General features: G+C 39.2%; 1 protein-coding gene across 4 annotated transcripts in view; it reads right to left on the bottom strand.

Annotated features, from left to right (window-relative positions):
• The window catches only part of LOC109086572 (cytospin-B-like), a 107926-nt gene that overhangs the window by 57989 nt on the left and 32510 nt on the right, over window positions 1–17427 (bottom strand). For 3 of the 4 annotated variants that reach the window (XM_042756826.1, XM_042756827.1, XM_042756828.1), the window contains 2 exons: window positions 11137–11331; window positions 6534–6669 (listed from right to left, as the gene is read on the bottom strand). In XM_042756826.1, the coding sequence (XP_042612760.1) occupies window positions 6534–6669; window positions 11137–11298 (298 nt within the window). In that variant the 5' untranslated portion in view covers window positions 11299–11331. Of the gene's footprint in view, window positions 1–1246; window positions 1742–6533; window positions 6670–11136; window positions 11332–17427 lie in introns of those variants that run through there. The other variant, XM_042756829.1, reaches the window with a different exon arrangement.

Here is a 17427-nt window from a genome sequence, read left to right as displayed (position 1 = left end):
AAACAACACACATCCTCATTTACCAGTCACACACACACATCAAGACCTGACCTTACGAAAGTCTTACAAAGAAAACTACTTGTGGCTTAACAAAGACAAACCTCAGGGAACTGTTTTAAGAAAACTCATGATTTTCACACATGTATCAAGCCCACAATTCAATCACCAACACAGTAGAAGATTACAATAACGCAGCAATTGAATTGAATGTCGACATTCATGAGCCACCGTAAATAAGTCAAGAACAGAGACAGCATAATATATGAAGTGATATGGAGAAAGACAGACCCGGAAGACTGAGGATGTGCTGGAGGACAGCGAGATAAAGCAGACTGTTGCTTTCCGTCTCTGCAGTTAAAGCTGGCTGAAATGAAGAAAACTTTGAAATGGAAATGCAATAGAAAGTTTATATCCTGGGGTGGATTGTGGACATGTAACACACACACACAGATAATCTCCTTTTCTACCGCACTGAGACTTTTCAACACTTTTTATTCAGTGTTGCTCAGCATATTTCTAGCACACACACTGATATACACATAACTGGATTTTAAATATTTAGAAAAAAATTGAGTGGTGGTTACAAGTCCCTCCTCTGCTTTACGGTGGTTGTCAAGGTATAGCTATGAGGTTGCGAAGGTGTTGCTAGGTGACTGCTTAAAAGCCCAAAGAGCCTATTCTTAAAGTTGCCAAGAAATAGGATTTTCTTTCCTTTTGCACCTTATATTTTACTTGAAGATGAAAGATGAAGATGAAAATCTTCTGAACAAGCCACACGACTGATTTGAGGTATCATTCGTGTTCGTAGCAAAAAACGTGTGGTGGGACAAGTCTACATATATACAAGTATTAACAACACTAAAATGATGCTAGCTATTTCTGAGACGCTCTGAGTTAGTTTGCCTTGACAAGATATACACACACAGCAGTGATGAAGAGTAATGAGATCCAGACAAGTGTGGATAAAAGCTCCATTTATCATCCAACTTCCATTTACCCCCTACAGCTGCACGCTGATACTGGCCACAACTGTGAGTGAAACAGCAAAACAGAGCCAAAGAGAGGAACGAAAAGATGCAGAACAGACAGAACAAACTAAATATCTAGAATAAAAAGAGATAAAGTAGGAAATAATAAAAAGACAGAGAGTAACTGTATTAGATGGTTAAACAGTCCATACAAACAACCCCAACCAGGATGAATGACAATACAACAGATCCACAGCACAGTGATATGTTAGTCAGACCTGTGTCCGGATCTTCCACCCGGGTTTCTTGGTTCCCCATGACTGCTACACACTGCTCCACAGAAGACACTAATCCATCAGAGCAGAGCTCCGACAAACCTGACAGATTACGCTTGCTTCACTGCTGCCTGGGCGTACGAGACAAAGACAATGGCACAGAGGTGTTTGTCCTTTCCTCTCGTCCTGCCGGCTGTGAATCAGCAGCCAGACAACATTCCTGCCGACTGTCAGTCTGTCCCAGTGCCACTCTCTCAGCCTTCTTCTAATTCACTTGTTCTGTCTCTCCCTCTCAGCCTAATGCAGCAGGAGTGTATTCAGTGTGTTATTAGTTGTGTCTCTGTTTTGGGGGTGTGGCCTGCCTTTGTCAAATATCTGCTCCACCTCCAGCTGAAGCATGAAAATTAAAGCAAGCAACTCCCTCTTTTATCTTGCACTGTATCTGCTTCGCTTTGACTCTGTCTTCAGAAATGAAGAGTGTGTCGTACTGATGGAGAGGAACAGACCGAAAGAAATGGAGGAGAGGAGGTACAATTTGTCTCCTTCTATGTGTGAACTTTTCTGACCTCATTCATCTGCTCTGTAGCAGAGGACACTGGGTAATACACTGGGACACACATGCGCTGAGCCACACCGTGTTTTTGTCATGGATTGCTGCATTATCACAGTATAGAAGATTAGAGCCCTGCAGTTAGATTGATCCATTTTTTTTCTGTTCTCAGTAGGAGGCATGAAAAATTAAATGTGTTATTTTCTTTAGCTCCTTTCCTCCCCCTCATTCTCTATTCATGCAAAATGCATACGAGTTAAATATTTATGTTAGGAAAAAACATGTCATCTTTGCCTGAATCAATGGAACAAAACAGACAGAATGCACATCTCTGTTGCACATTTCATCTCATTTTCATCTTTTTTTTCTCAATAGCAAATGATATTATCAGCATGAACATCTGAGTTAAAGCTGATTTAAAAATCATACATTTCAGTTTTTTGGTTTGTCTCTCTTTTATGTTAATGACAGCAGTACTTGAGCTGAATGAACTCAACAAGTTTTTATCAAACCTGTTGATCATGTTCTCCAGCAGGATTTGAGATGATGAAGTTCTTTGTTTCAAGAAAAACTGTCTGTCTGCCCAGAAAGTCACATGATCAACGTCATTTATTTAATTAGTGACCAGAAATATTACATGCACAGTATATTAAATAATTATAATTATTTTTAAATCATATTTACATCATTAAATTATTTGGTGTAAATTCTTTAAAATACTAAAGAAAATCTGTTTATTTTTTAAATTAGATTTTAAATCCCATATTTCTTTTGTGGTTTAATGTGGCAAAATAAACCCAGATGACTGGCTTTCTGGTTATCCTGCTGCTTATAAAGTTACTTACCAAATCAATAAATAAACGGGCATGAAATATAGAATTATTTTATTATGTGAGAAGCAAGATAAGAGATATGAGACACACTGAAGTGTGAATTATTAAAGTTATTAAAGGCAGTGTGAATTATTATAATTTTACTATTTCTTATTGTTCTTTTTGTTGTTCTTTCAAATTTACTGAGGTTATATAAAGCTTCTCCACCCTTGGTAAATAGCCCCAGTTCTAATCTGCACTCCTGTAGCTCACTCACATTCACAAACAGAGGCAGAACAAAGCCTCTGTAAACTACAGCTGAGCTGATCTGTGCCCACCCAGACCTCTCACGGCCTCACCTCACTGACCGTACATGAGCAGAGACTAAGTACCGTTAGACATGAAAGGAATGTTCCAGGTTAAACACAAGCTGAGCTCCACATTTTCTATTACTTCTATAAAATACATTTTTGATTTCCCCCCAGTTTGTAAAAACTAATAAATAACATTTCACTGTACACTGTATACACTTTTAATGAAATTCAATGAGGCAAGGCTTTCTAAGGGGTTTACAAACAGAAATGTGCTTCTATTTTTTTTTTTTTTATCAAATATATTAATATTCAGTGCATAAATGTGTATTATTTGAGCATTCTTTTACAGGTAGGACCCCATTCTGGTGTCACTGCATGTACAAAGTATTCTTTAGTTTTAATGCAAATGCTAAACATATAGCCTTTCAAAGTATACTCCATTTGATAGCAAGTGCGAACACTGGTCACTGACACATGTGAATTAGAAAGTTTAATCATTGTCCAGTGTCTGCTGTATTTCTCCCCAGAAGTTATGAGCACTAAAAATGTCTTCGTACATGTTTAAAATAAAGCTGAGGACATCTTGTGAAACAATGGTCAGGGTCACCACCATGTAGACCAACTTATAGCTGAAAAATATATCTAAAACAGAGGGAGTTATTATGCATGTCTCAAATCCCTGCTGAGGTAATGGTCCTTCCTACCAACGTAAGTGAAGAGATTTCAGCAACAACAATCAATAGAGTTTCGAATTGGTAAGAGGTAACGCTGTTTAAGCAGCATTAAGATCGACCTACTCCTCTAATAATAGTTCAAGTTATGTACTGTAACTTTCTATTAGCTGATGAGATGTGTATATCATGGCACAATGTGCATCAAGGTCAAGTCATTCCTGTGAAAGGTAGCTTTACTTAGTCACTGTGAAAACAACTGTCAGAACATGTCGAAAAAACACTATTTCAGTTAAATCAGCACAGGAGAATCGTTTCTTCACCCTGCAATGTTTTATGAAGGTCAAACCAGCATTAATATTTAAAGGCAATCCGTATGGTTAGCAATATGGCAGCAATCAGGGAGCTCCTTGAAGGCAAAAGCTCTGATTAAGTCTGGACTAAATAGGCAACACAAGATAAAGATGACAAAAAGGACAAAAATATTAGCTTTTGCATAGAGTTGCTATGATTTTACAGGCATTGCAAGGATCTCTGAAGTGTTCATGCTGTACATTTTAAATGACAATTTGCTACCTAAATTTATTGAAAGAAATTAAAAAGAACTGCATTTATTATACATATAAATGTCTTTACTGTCCATTTTAAACAATTTAATGCATCCTTGTTAAATAAAAGTAGCAATTTCTTTCAAACAAAAAAAATATACATATATTTTTTTTGAACAGTAGTATTTTTTACAGAATTTATTTTGTAAAACAGCAAATGCTCTACCCACACTCAAGAGAGATTAACATGGCAGCTCTGCCTAATTAACCATCAACATCAGCTGAGCCAGAATGTGTGTCTGAACTCCTGTAAGCTGACAACGTGGAACAGGGTGACAATGCACTATTCACACATACTCTAAATCCACAACACTGAGTCATACTCTTAATACGTCTCACAGTGTCATAGGTGCTATAACATCCAGACTAACTGCCCATATAAGCATCCAGTCTCTATATGGTAACTGATACAGCAGAGCTTTGTGAAGTGTTGTGCACTGGAAACAGAATAAATGGGAGTGTTAATGAAAACAAACGACATGTGACCTTAAGCACATTGTTGTCCACTAACACACGCATGTTATTTATAGGACAGAGACCATGTGCTTTTCACTTCATTTCACTTCGGAGACCTAACAGCAAAAGAAAGCTTTATTTAAATATTGATGAGGCCCTGCTATGGCTGGTTAAGGTGATGTGAGTTGTCACATACTGTAGCAGTAGCTGATAAGGATTCTTACTGCTTGAGGCTGGTTAAGGTGATGTGAGTTGTCACATACTGTAGCAGTACTATTTTATATTTTGACAAATTGGTGGCTAATTCATGTGAATCTTATTTTCGTACGATCTTATGTAGCAGTAGCTGATAAGTGTTATTATTGATTGACTTTTTTTTTTCTTCTTCTAAAAATGACACCTTCCATAAGCATTTATATAAAATTGCCAACTCCAAAAGTAGTTACCTTTTCTCATTATGGCACTTGTTTAAATGCAAAATCTCAGATTTATATTGTGTCGAATTTAGATTCTTAAGGGCAGATGATGTGCATTATGTTATTTAATAATGAAAGAAATGCTTATAAGAACCGCACACCAAATAGTCATGGTATTCCTTGGTTACCAGCTAAGAGGTACAATATCATAAACCATAAGAGAAAATATGAAAAAACGACATGCTGACACCATGCCAAATGTTTGGCAAACAGTTCTGATATTTTGCTAAAATAAATGCAGCTTTGATGAAAATAAGAGACTTTTAAATATACATATATATATATATATATATATATATATATATATATATATATTCAAAACCAATCTCAAACTTTTAAACCATAGTGTATTTCAGGTAAAGAATTTGGGAATATTTTTAAAATGGTGGGACACAGAAGATTCTTTTTATTCCACATAAATGTCATGAGGGTGATGTGAATAATGGCACAATGTCTTTACAAAATTCTGTTCTATTTTTCACATCCTTATTCACCTCACTAATTGAGCACATTAGCACCTCCTTTGCCTACAGATAAAACAACTAGCCGAGCATCACATGAAGTACAGAGAATTCTGCTACACCCTGACGCTGTATTGTACCACAGAGCCAATCCCACAGAAGTGATGCAGCCAGGCAGCATTCCTGTTCAACACAGTGTGATGCACTAAAAACAAACTCAGAGTCAGAACTAATGCATCGCAGAACAGGAAATGAATCAAAGGGATCTTCTTTATAATAGAACGGTGTCCTGGTGCCCTCTAGAGGTGATCAGCTGCATTCTCAAGAGCTGTGCAGTGATTTTATTCCAAGACATTAAAGAGATAGTTCCCTTAATAGTTAATAGTTCCTACACAAAAATGAAATGTCTTTCATTATTTACTCGTAGAAGTTACAGTTTGGTTACAAACATTCTTAAAAAAAAATAACAGATTCAGAACATGAGGGTTGAGTAAATGATGAAAGAACTTTGATTTTTGGGTGAACTATCCCTTTAACATTTTATGAAAACGATGTTGTCATATTGATGTCTATCATGTATCGTCATGTTTGTCATTTTTGTCAAACCCCAGAACTACTCACACAATGTGTTTTTTTTTTTTTTACTGTTTTTTCATCATATTTCCAATACTGGGAGAGTGCATCTACTGTGTGTAAATATCATTATTGTGAAAAATGGACATTTGAAATATTAAGTATTCCATCTAAACAATACTTACCAATTGAGCTTAATTAAGAGGTTAAATATTATTAAATATTTAATAGAAAAATTGTTAATAATAATTATACATTTTTATTAAATGACTTCAAAATGAACAAAGTAATTGCTGAGTAGTTTTATGACTGCAAATGAGTATGACTGCATGAGTTTTATGAGACTGTGTGTAAGATGTAAAATCCTACTTGTAGTGCTGCGTGGTCTGTTGTCTGAAAGTTCAGAGATGGCTCCTGTGGTGACGGTCTTCTTTATTCGGGACACTGAAGCCCCTGAACCCTGAACAGGTTTAGCCAGAGTATCATCGCTGCTCGCTCTTTTTATCTAAACACAAAAACATTAGCATCGTCAGTGAAACTGATAATCTAATTTCTGACTAAATATGATGCTTAATACTTAGTGTAATAAAATTACAATGAGACTTTTGTTACTTTTAGTCCATGTCTATGCTTGTGAAAATTTGATGAAATTATCTTTTCAGCATCAATCATGCATTTAAAATGAACAGGGTTTTTTTTTTTTGTCTGGGAAAATTAAATAATATAGTACCTACTTATGACCAGCAATAGCAGTGGCAAACCCTTTTTGGACCAGACTGAATAACATTTATGACATTATACTGGACTCAAAATTTAGCCAAAAGGTGACAAGTTTGCAGCTCGGCTAAATATTGATAAATATGTCAAATATTGACATAATTTGAAGCACTGACATATTTTTTTGTGCCCCCAATCTGATCCGAGTCATTGAATTTTGAGCATCTGTCTATACTGAGTCCCAGTCCAATACTTGCATTTTTCTAGTGATTGGTGCACATGTCAAGTACATTAAAGTTATTCAAATCAATCCAATTTATACAGGGATGTGCAGAGAGTTTCTCAGGGAAAGGGGCTCAAATATAAAAAAAACAATTACTACAGTATTTCTACAGTAATTCATTATTGGGTAGATTGTTAGATAGATAGAATCCAATTTATACAGATAGATAGACTAGATAGAAAAATACTGTAGTAATTGTTATTTTATATATATAAATATATAATATATATATATATATATATATATATATATATATATATATATATATATATATATATATATATATATATATATATATATATATATAGTCTGTGTGTCACAGTCGCTGGTGTGCTGAGTAAAGCGCTCGGAGAAGAAGGTATAACAGGGTATTTTTAATAATCCAGGTAAATCAAACACTCAATAATAAACATCAGAACAACATCAATCACGGACGAGGAAGAACTAAACAGACAGGGGTCTTTAAGCACACAGGAGAGTAATCAGGGAAATGGAGACAGGTGTGGGATTAATCAATTAACAAAACAAGAACAGGAAAGACCAAATAAGGAAACTGAAAGTCACTGAATGTAACAGTTCGCCCCCTCCCGGAACGGTGCGTCCCTCGCACCGCAAGAGGAATACCAGCGGAGGGAGGGTGGGGGTTCTGGAGGCGGGCGTGGGGCAGGCAAGGGGCAGGTGAAGAGGGAGTAAGGAGCTAGGAACCAGGGCAGAGTGGATGGAGGGAGGAGCCAGGGAGGAGCCCAGAGCAGGAGGAGCCAGATGGTGCTCCAGAGACCAGCCAGGATGGAGATCCACAGTGGAGTCGACGGCGGGAGGAACCATGGTGGAGGAGGAGCCGACGACACCAGGGGGCCGACAGACGGAGACAGCTCTGGTGGGTGAGGAGCCCAAGATGGAGCAGAGCAGCCACAGAGCCAGGGTGAAGCCGAGGATCCGGAGGGCCAAGGTGGAGCAGAAGGCTCAGGTGACCAAGGCGGAGGTGGGGCACTGGAAGACCGCTGCGGAGCCGGAGTGACTGAGGATGGAGGCGGAGCCGGAGGAGCCTGACAGAGCCGAAGGGATGGAGTAACGAGGCGAAGCCAGAGGAATGGAGTCCCGAGGCGGCGGATGGTCGACGACTGACCAAGGTGGAGCCGGAGGGATGAGGGAGCCCGGTGGAGCAGGTGGGATGCTGGGCCACGGCGGAGACGAGGGAGCTAAGAGCCAAGGTGGAGCCGCCGGGGTCGAAGGACCGAGGGAGGAGTCCAGGGCTCGGAGGCTGGAGGCGGAGACAGGGAATCCACATGCCAAGGCGGAGCTGGAGACTGGAAGTCCTGCGGCGAACCATCGCGCCCAGATGGCGCGGACTGAGGGTGAGCTGCGGGACTGACTGGCACCAGCGGAGATGAGGTTGAGGAACTGGCTGGTCTAGGAGGAGATGAGAGAGGGAGGATGGGAGGAAACACAGGAGGATCTGAGCTGGGCGGAACCAGCAGAGAAACAGGAGGATCAGGGCTGGATGGAACCAGCGGAGAAACAGGAGGGTCAGGGCTGGGTGGAACCGGCGGAGAAACAGGAGGGTCAGGGCTGGACGGAACCAGCGGAAGAGGAGCAGAGGAACTGACATGTCTAGGAGGAGGCGGGAGAGGGAGGTTGGGAGGGAACACAGGATTGTCAGGGCTGGGGCGGAACCAGCGGAGAAACAGGAGGGATCAGGGCTGGACGGAACCAGCGGAGAAACAGGAGGATCAGGGCTGGACGGAACCAGCGGAGAAACAGGAGGATCAGGGCTGGACGGAACCAGCGGAAGAGGAGCAGAGGAACTGACAGGTCTAAGAGGAGGCGGGAGAGGAGGTTTGGAGGGAACCCAGGAGGTCAGGGACTGGGGTCAGGGCTGGACGGAACCAGCGGAGAAACAGGAGGATCAGGAATTGCCTCCCCAAACCAGTCTATAAAGGTCCATTAATTCCTCTGTATACTTCCCAGAAACCAAATGCAGTCCCACGACGCACGGTGTTGCCCGGCTCACACACCTGGTCAGTCGCGCACTCGAGTTCCTGCTCCCTGTCTGTCATAGGCTCGGGCTCTGCGGCTGCGGTGGGCTCTAGCTCCGTGCGGCGGGATGGCGGCTGGCTGGTCTCCGGTTCGGAAGTGGGGCTGGAGATATCCTCTTCGGCGATGCAGACGGTAAATGGGGATCCATTTTTCTCCAGCACCCACTCCACGGAAAGCGGCGAAATCCTCTCTGGGACCGTTCGCTGGGAGACATGCCTTTACCACCGCTCGCTCAGGCCAGCATAGTAGAATGCACAGAGCGAGCGGTCAGGGAAGTCCGTAAGACATGCCAGATCGAAAAAGTCCCTGGTATGGTCCTCCAGCGAACGATCCAGTTGCTCCAGGCACAGGAGTTGGACTGCTGGGATTGCCATTCCGGAGGGGGGGGAAAACAAAACAAAAAAAAAAAAAAAAAGAAAAAAGCCGCTAAACTGTTTTGGTCCGCTATTCTGTTACAGTCGCTGGTGTGCTGAGTAAAGCGCTCGGAGAAGAAGGTATAACAGGGTATTTTTAATAATCCAGGTAAATCAAAACACTCAATAATAAACATCAGAACAACATCAATCACGGACGAGGAAGAACTAAACAGACAGGGTCTTTAAGCACACAGGAGGTAATCAGGGAAATGGAGACAGGTGGGGATTAATCAGTTAACAAAACAAGAACAGGAAAGACCAAATAAGGAAACTGAAAGTCACTGAATGTAACACTGTGTGGTCACAATTATGAAAATGGGACTACTGACATAAACTTCTTGTATTTTATATGTACAATAATTGCAACATAAAGGGGGAAAAAAGTGGAGATTAGGTTTGTTAGAAAGCATGAAGCTCACGGTGTCAGAACCCCAGTCTGTCAGTCAAGTCTGCGAAGCAAGACGCATTATGACAACGACGTCTCAGATAGTCTGATGGCAGATAGAAGTAAACTGTAAATAAATTACTTACGAGTGATTTATTACACAATTGTGCATCAAATACGCTAAACATAGCTTAAATGTGTGTGTCACAAGCTAAAACAAACCTCATTGATTGTGGCGCATCACGCACACACATTTACCCTCTTTTCCTACTTTTAATGGTGGTTGGCAAACATACTGAAAGGTGCATACCGCCACCTGCTGCACAGCACCGGGCTTAGGATATTTTAATTGGTCCTATGTACTGTACACATGTACATCTTTAGAACATCATATTTTGCAGTTCATTTAGGCCATGTTTACACAGCAGCAGAATACGGTTGTCAGTCCTGTATTTGAGTCCTTAATACAGTTACGTTTACACACAATATGGTTATTTTCAGGCATGACAACCGCATTCTGTAACTGAACTCACACCCGTATATTTTCAGGACTCACAACTGCATTCTCGGAAAACCCGCGCTGTGTGAACGGAACTGGACTGGACAGCTAGCTGTCTATCACATCATACAGTGCAATAGAGAGCCTCTCCACTGCACAAAAGCGTGTCAACAAGGTGTTGCGTGTTGTTATGTGTGGTTTCAGTAACCTACAGTGACGGAGAAATGAGCTGTGTGTCATATGAAAGTTTTAGATCCAGGCTCCACCACTTGCAGCTCAGTTGGACTCTTGTCGTGTCGGACAGTGATAAGACTTTCATTTTTATGGAGGTCACCATCTTTAATATTACTTTGGTCACTGTCGCTGTGGTTACTGGTAAGGAATACAGGCTTGATTTCCGTTGCACTTTCATACAGACAGCATGTGAAACGCTACTGTAAGCTCCTGTGTGAACAGGACATTTCAAACTCACACCTGTAAGTAAATGTGGTTCTCAATCCACAAAACTGACAGTGTAAACTTAGCCTTAGTGTTTTCCACCACCTTTGTTCTGCAATCTGTTTTTTTTTTTTTTTTACACAGAACGTGTGCTGTGTCAGTGTCACTCCCACTTCTCATTCAGTGTTACAGCTCACCTTGCTGAGTCGTAGATCAGAGGCAATGGTGCTGGATGATCTAGAGGTCCTCATCCCAATGTTGCTGGAGTATGTGCTTTGGGAGCTGTTGGTAGACAGCTTTGCACGCTCCGGGGCTCCCATCCTGGGCAGTGCCGCCTTGGCAGTGCCCCCTTTCAACATGGTCTTCTCAGTTCACAACTCTCACTACTTGTTCTGTGGACAAAGCAACAAGAGGAAGCAGAGGGTCAGAGTTAGATGGTTGAGTTCAGATTATAACACAGGAAATAGTTGAAACCTAATGGGATTGCTGAATACAAACATTTAAAACAATTTAACTTCAGCAGAATCAGAACACCCAACAATAGAACACACAAATTCTGTATTCTTGCTTAAAAAAATATTTTGATTTACTTAATAAAGCATTCATCTGTCAATAAGAGTGTATGCCAAGATAGATGTCTGCTACCCAACCCAAGCCAAAAAAAAACAAAAACTGTTTTTTGGTTATACTTTAGGGTTTGCATTGATTTGGATTTGAAATTAACTTATTAAGTTATTATAAATTACCATGTCTGTGGGAAATGTGTATCTGGGACTACTTGCTCAGAGGAAAGTTCGGTATTAAAATTTCATTGTACTGTTTGGATCAGATCGTGGTTTATTTATTTCCAAGATTCAATGTAGTGCTCTTTAAATCATTCAGAATTCATAAGTTTTCAATCTAGAAAAAGTGAAAAAGAGTAGCAAAGAAATCTGCAAGGAATAAACTTCCAGGAGGATGCCGGATCATTCAACTGATATCATCTTAAAGCAAGTAAAAGTGAGGCAATTTAGAAGAAGAGAGATAAGGAAGAGAGAGATAAAGTGAAAGAGACACAACCCAAAGATAAATCTGAAGAAGGTTCCTGTGACTAAACATGTATTGTTAATTAATCTAGTAATCAAATGCCCCTATCAGAGACCCAAGCTCTTCAGTTCAGAGTGCAGGTCTCACCCTTTAAGATCTCTAAAACTATTAATGCACACAGACTGAGTGATTTAAAGTGTATGCAGAAATCTATTAGTGAACAAAGCAGAGGTAATGTGAGAGGAGTAGACAGGTGGCCATTGACTGAAAGAGACATGAGTGCTCTTCAAAACAGAGAAGCGAAGAGGGTGAGGAAGCTAATGTGTTCTGCAGAGAGCTGATCATATCCCCTTGTGGGCTGCTCTCATTGATTTAAATGATGATGGGGTGCAAATGTACACAGGCCCAGCCATTAACAACGTCCCAAGAGATATGTAATGAGAAATATACGAATAGCAGAACCTTACCAGGGAGAAAGACTCTTCCTACACTTTGCTCCATCTTTCAATCTCTATATTCTTGTCTTTCCATTCACAATAAACAGCAATAAATTGCCTAATATTCAAGTATAACTTGAACTCTTCAGCTCATTTTAGGGTGTTATGAGTGTTACTATAGTGACCTATAACTAATCAAATTGGTGTCTGATCTCTGACTCCTCACATCTTAAGGCTGGAATACACTACAAGACTTTATTAACTCTAAACAGATTTTCAACCACTAGACATCAGGAAAACTGGGCATTATACATTAAGCCACCGAGGATCATACACTACCATACTTTCAAGTCGTTACAAACACAACAAACTCGCACAGAACAGACTCCTTGGTACTAGGAGATGAAAACAACATATCATCTAAAATTGGTTCAAACTATCAAACATGTCTGATATCTTCCAGTTAGACAGAATTGGATGTAAATCTACGTCTACATCCACATCTCATTGTCACAGGTCAGGGTGTGTCGCCGGTTTTTCTCTGTTGTTTATTTTGGTCCTGTCATTTTCTGCAGCACGTGTGTTGAGCAATCGCACAATCATGAGCTGGTCACCCACACCCTTTACCTTATTTATTCCCAGCTGTGACTACTCCTTGGTGTCAGTTGATCACTCTTCATGTTGCGTGGATTTTTCATGTTCTGAGCTCTCATTCATGTGTTGTTGCTTTTGTATTTTTACCTGCTTGTCACCCTGTGCTCAGGACCCCAGGATGAGGAGTACTCTGAGGAGTTCACTCATCTACGAATATCAATTCATAGATAAGTGAATGGAGAATGGAGGACTCAATTACGAATATCAATTTGCAACTGAGTCCTCCATTTGTCTGAAGCCTGACACTTATAGGTTCCAGGGCGACAAAAACCCTACATAACAAGCCACCTGAAAAGAGAGCATCATTGCAAGTCTCACTGCCATTATTTTCAGGTCAAAATGTTATTGTTGCATTAGTTGTGTCTTGTGTATTTGCATATTTGTATTGCAGCCAAAATTTCAGCCTGAATGACTCAAGGGAATTTAACGTTTATCCTCGTCAATAGGCTACAAAAACTACATCAGCAGTTTGCAGCACAGGAGAGGTTAGCACGCTTCGCTCTAATAGCTTTCAAGCAGACCGTGACACTGGCACAGAACATGTACAGTTATCTAAAGATAATCTTCAGTTTGCCTATGAAAAACAGGTCGCTCGCTCATGATGCTGTCCCATATAAAGTGACCCAATTTAAAATCCACCATCCCAAAAGCAAGGAGGAAATAGCAACCTAAACCTCTAAGAGCAGACTTTAAAAATGAACCTAGCAGTTATGTCATACATTTGATACCCTTCAGCACTATTTTACAGATAAATCACTATGGAAGAATAAATGTCCTTTCCATATATTACACATACCAAAATATGCTTTTGGTAATCAAATCAATATATGAAATTTGTGACAATATCCAGTGCTACTGAATCATTCAATTCATTACTGAATTCAATGATGAACTGCCCTTTTGCATTGTTGACACACTACTTTCCTATTTAATGTTGTACAGTTGCTTTGACACAATCTGTATTGTTAAAAGCGCTATATAAATAAAGGTGACTTGACTACTGGGCAGTATTACAAAAGAAAAAAGCAAACTGCAGCCTCTATGGTTTGCAGCACAGCTATAATGGGATATGGAATATCGGTCAGCTAGGCATCCTAGTCTAGAAAAACATGTTGGGAATTTTTCTAAACGAATGGCCTAAAAAAGCATTTCACCACACTATAAAGCCTGAGCTTTTCATTTACAGTTTTTCTCAGTCGCTTTGGTGCAACTTACTCAAAATCTTTAGTTCATCTCTCAAAAGTATTTATGTCAATCAAAAATCCTTGTGTCATTGTTCACAAACAAAATTGTCAAAATGCTTAGTCATGTTGTCAATATAACAGTGCACTCTGATAGAATTACCTGATGTAACTATGGCAACCGTTGTATTTTAATTAAGTAATGGCATACTGTATATGTATGCCATAAATCCATTTCAAAAGTACAAATCTACACATTACTGTATGTGGGATATTGATTGAAAGAGACTGGATAGGATTCACAGTTACACTTTACTAGTGGTCTGACAAAAAAAAAATTGTCATTGTGATATAGAAAAGAAATATGGGCACAAAGGTTAAAATACAAAATTAGAAAGGCAAACACAGAAAACACTCTTTAGGCAGAACTTTGCTTTTCCATGCAGCACTGTATGAGGAACTGCAGTGCAGTCTGTAGGCCCACAGATTCTCATCTACATGTATGAATATCTTTGCAACGTGGAATTGGAGTCAAGCGAACAATCTCACAACTTCATAAATGTGAATAAGGCTGGCTTCAACCTGACTAAAAGCAGAAGGAGTGATCGAAATGTCATCGGCCACAGAGCTACTGTTGATTTGCCAGGCCAACAGGGAGGAAATATCCATTGTCAGAATTTGTAACTCTTGCGTTGTCCTTTGTCTATAAAGTAAATGCTTTCCAATTTTAGGTTCATGAGATGCATTTCTTTTGATTTGCTACTTTGAGATTTTGTCCATTGCATCTACATTCTCTTCATTAGTGGAAGTCAAGATTCACCTGTCCTTTGTCTATAAAGTAAATGCTTTCCAATTTTAGGTTCATGAGAAAATGTGCTTGATAAGTACATGCAAAATAACTGCAATGCTCAGGCAAACCGCTATAGAGTTGGTGTCACTATAGAGTTAGTTGGGGTGAATGTTTTTTTGAGTTTTAGTTGAGTGCAAAATATTTGCACCAAATAAGTTGCTGTAGAAATCGAGCACTTTAATGGCTTGATTAAGTGTTGGACATAGCGACACAGATTGGTAACAAAACTCTGAGACATTTACAGTCACACACAGGTGTAGTAGTGTGCAAATTCTACTACTCTAAACTCTACTTAGATAACTATATAAGAATTTAAATGTTCACGTTTTTAAAAAATGTTTAGCTTACAGATCTCAGTTTAAATGCTTGTTTGTTTTTATTTTATATTATATTGTATTATATTATAAACCTTATAAATAATTGACCTCAAAAAGGGCAAAAGGGGAATTCATGAGGAATATCTGCTTTGTTTATTATATTATATTATATTAAAATGTAATATAATATAATATTATTACAATGAATTTAACTGTTCTGTTTTTGTTTAAATATAATTTTTAATAGAATTTCTTGCTAACACCGCACTGTAAAAAAATAAAAAAATATACAAATAAAATTCTCAGGTAACCTAAAATGTTCACTATTTAGTTACATCAAGGGGCAATTCATATAAAAGCAGCACATTAAAGTTAAAAGTTACAAAAAATTTTGTGTGTGTACTGTACAGGTCTGGTATAAAGAATGTTTTTGCTCAAGTGGCCGAAATGTCCGCCAGGGAACACTGGTTGGCAGCCTACTACTGGTACTGGTACTGGTACAAAACTGCATATTTCACTGAAAGGTGACAAGTTTGCACCCCTGAAAATTTAACTCAATATTAACTACTTGTTTATTGAACTGTTCTATAAAATGAATAGCAAATTTGTAATTGTGCAAATATTTAGAAAAATTACAGCCCTCTTGTTCCTGTAATATTACTTAACTATATCATATGATATAAATATAAATGACTATTGATGATAAAGTTTATACTGAATGATAAACTCAATTCAACAACTCTAACAATTCTAATTTCATTTTAATCATTCCTTTTACATAACGCAGTGAAAGCATGGGCTCTCAAGGTGTGTGTTTTTGTTTGGTTTTTGCAAAGTCAGTCACATACTCAGTGTCAATTTTCACATCGTTAAAATAGCAATTACAATATTATTGTAGAAGCGCAATCACAAACCCCTACTGCATTCAAAAGTAGTTGTGTACTTTCTGCTGAGCATTTGCCATTGAGATGAATGGTAATGCTAATTAATAACTCATAATTAGGAAAAATGTATATTATAAATGTATAATATCAGCATGCCACATGCTAAATTTAGGGTTGAGAGTTAAAGAGTTAAAGGGTAGAGTCAAACTGTTTTTCTTATCGCAGATGTACTCCGCCTACTTGAGGAGGAATGTGAGGATGATGATGCAGTATAACCAACTTCCTGTTAGTGAACTAATAAGGAAGAGAGAGAGGAAGCTCATAATGACTCAAGAGTTCTCAGTTTCAGCTGTTAATGACGCATGGTCTCAAGCCACAATACAAAAAGGCTAACCATTTTGTTCTGGCCACTGCTAATTTCAGAAAGGATTACATGGTCCTTCCTTTTCAAAAAACCTGCATAAATATTTTCTTTTCAGATGAGGGTGAGGCAGACCCAAATCCTTCTGGTTTGAGGTAGAGTGGAGTGTGCTTTATGTTATCACTGTGAAACCGGTTCTTGTTCAGGCATCAAGTCGTTGAGAGGATGTAGAGGCTAAATATCAGGCAGCTTCATCACATCCTCTCAACATTTTTCTGACCTCAGCTAGAGTCTTAAAATAAATCAACAGCATTTCAACAAAACAGAACAAGTGGCACAACAGCCCAAATTATTTCCCTAAATGCAACATTTGAAGACACGAAACTAAGAACAGGGAACTTAAATGAAAGCTGTTTGTGCAAGCAATTGCCCTCTGCTCTCTTGAACATAACCGCATACACACACCCACCCACAAATATGTAAGTGCTCCTATTATAGCACAAGCACCAGTAGCTACTTCTAGTATGTTGTCTGGAAAACACAGACATTCACAGGGAGAAGGTGAATGAGAGGGGAAAAACAGAGAAGAGGAAGAGATTAAAGAGATGTCAATAAGATTAAAGAGATTTTTATCGAAAAAGAGATAAGCCATTAGCAGTGTTTTTAAACAGTAGAGCATTAGCCCCACTGGTGCAGCATTTACTTACAGACTGAAGTCTATTAACAGTGTGATCACAAGGGTATCACACCATTCCCAGAATCCCAGCTAAATCTCAGT

The sequence above is a fragment of the Cyprinus carpio genome, chromosome A5 (assembly GCF_018340385.1).
Source record: "Cyprinus carpio isolate SPL01 chromosome A5, ASM1834038v1, whole genome shotgun sequence".
In the NCBI taxonomy this organism is placed as follows: Eukaryota; Metazoa; Chordata; class Actinopteri; order Cypriniformes; family Cyprinidae; genus Cyprinus; species Cyprinus carpio.
Note: the sequence above shows the minus strand (reverse complement) of the source record. Positions and strands in the feature narration are given on the sequence as shown.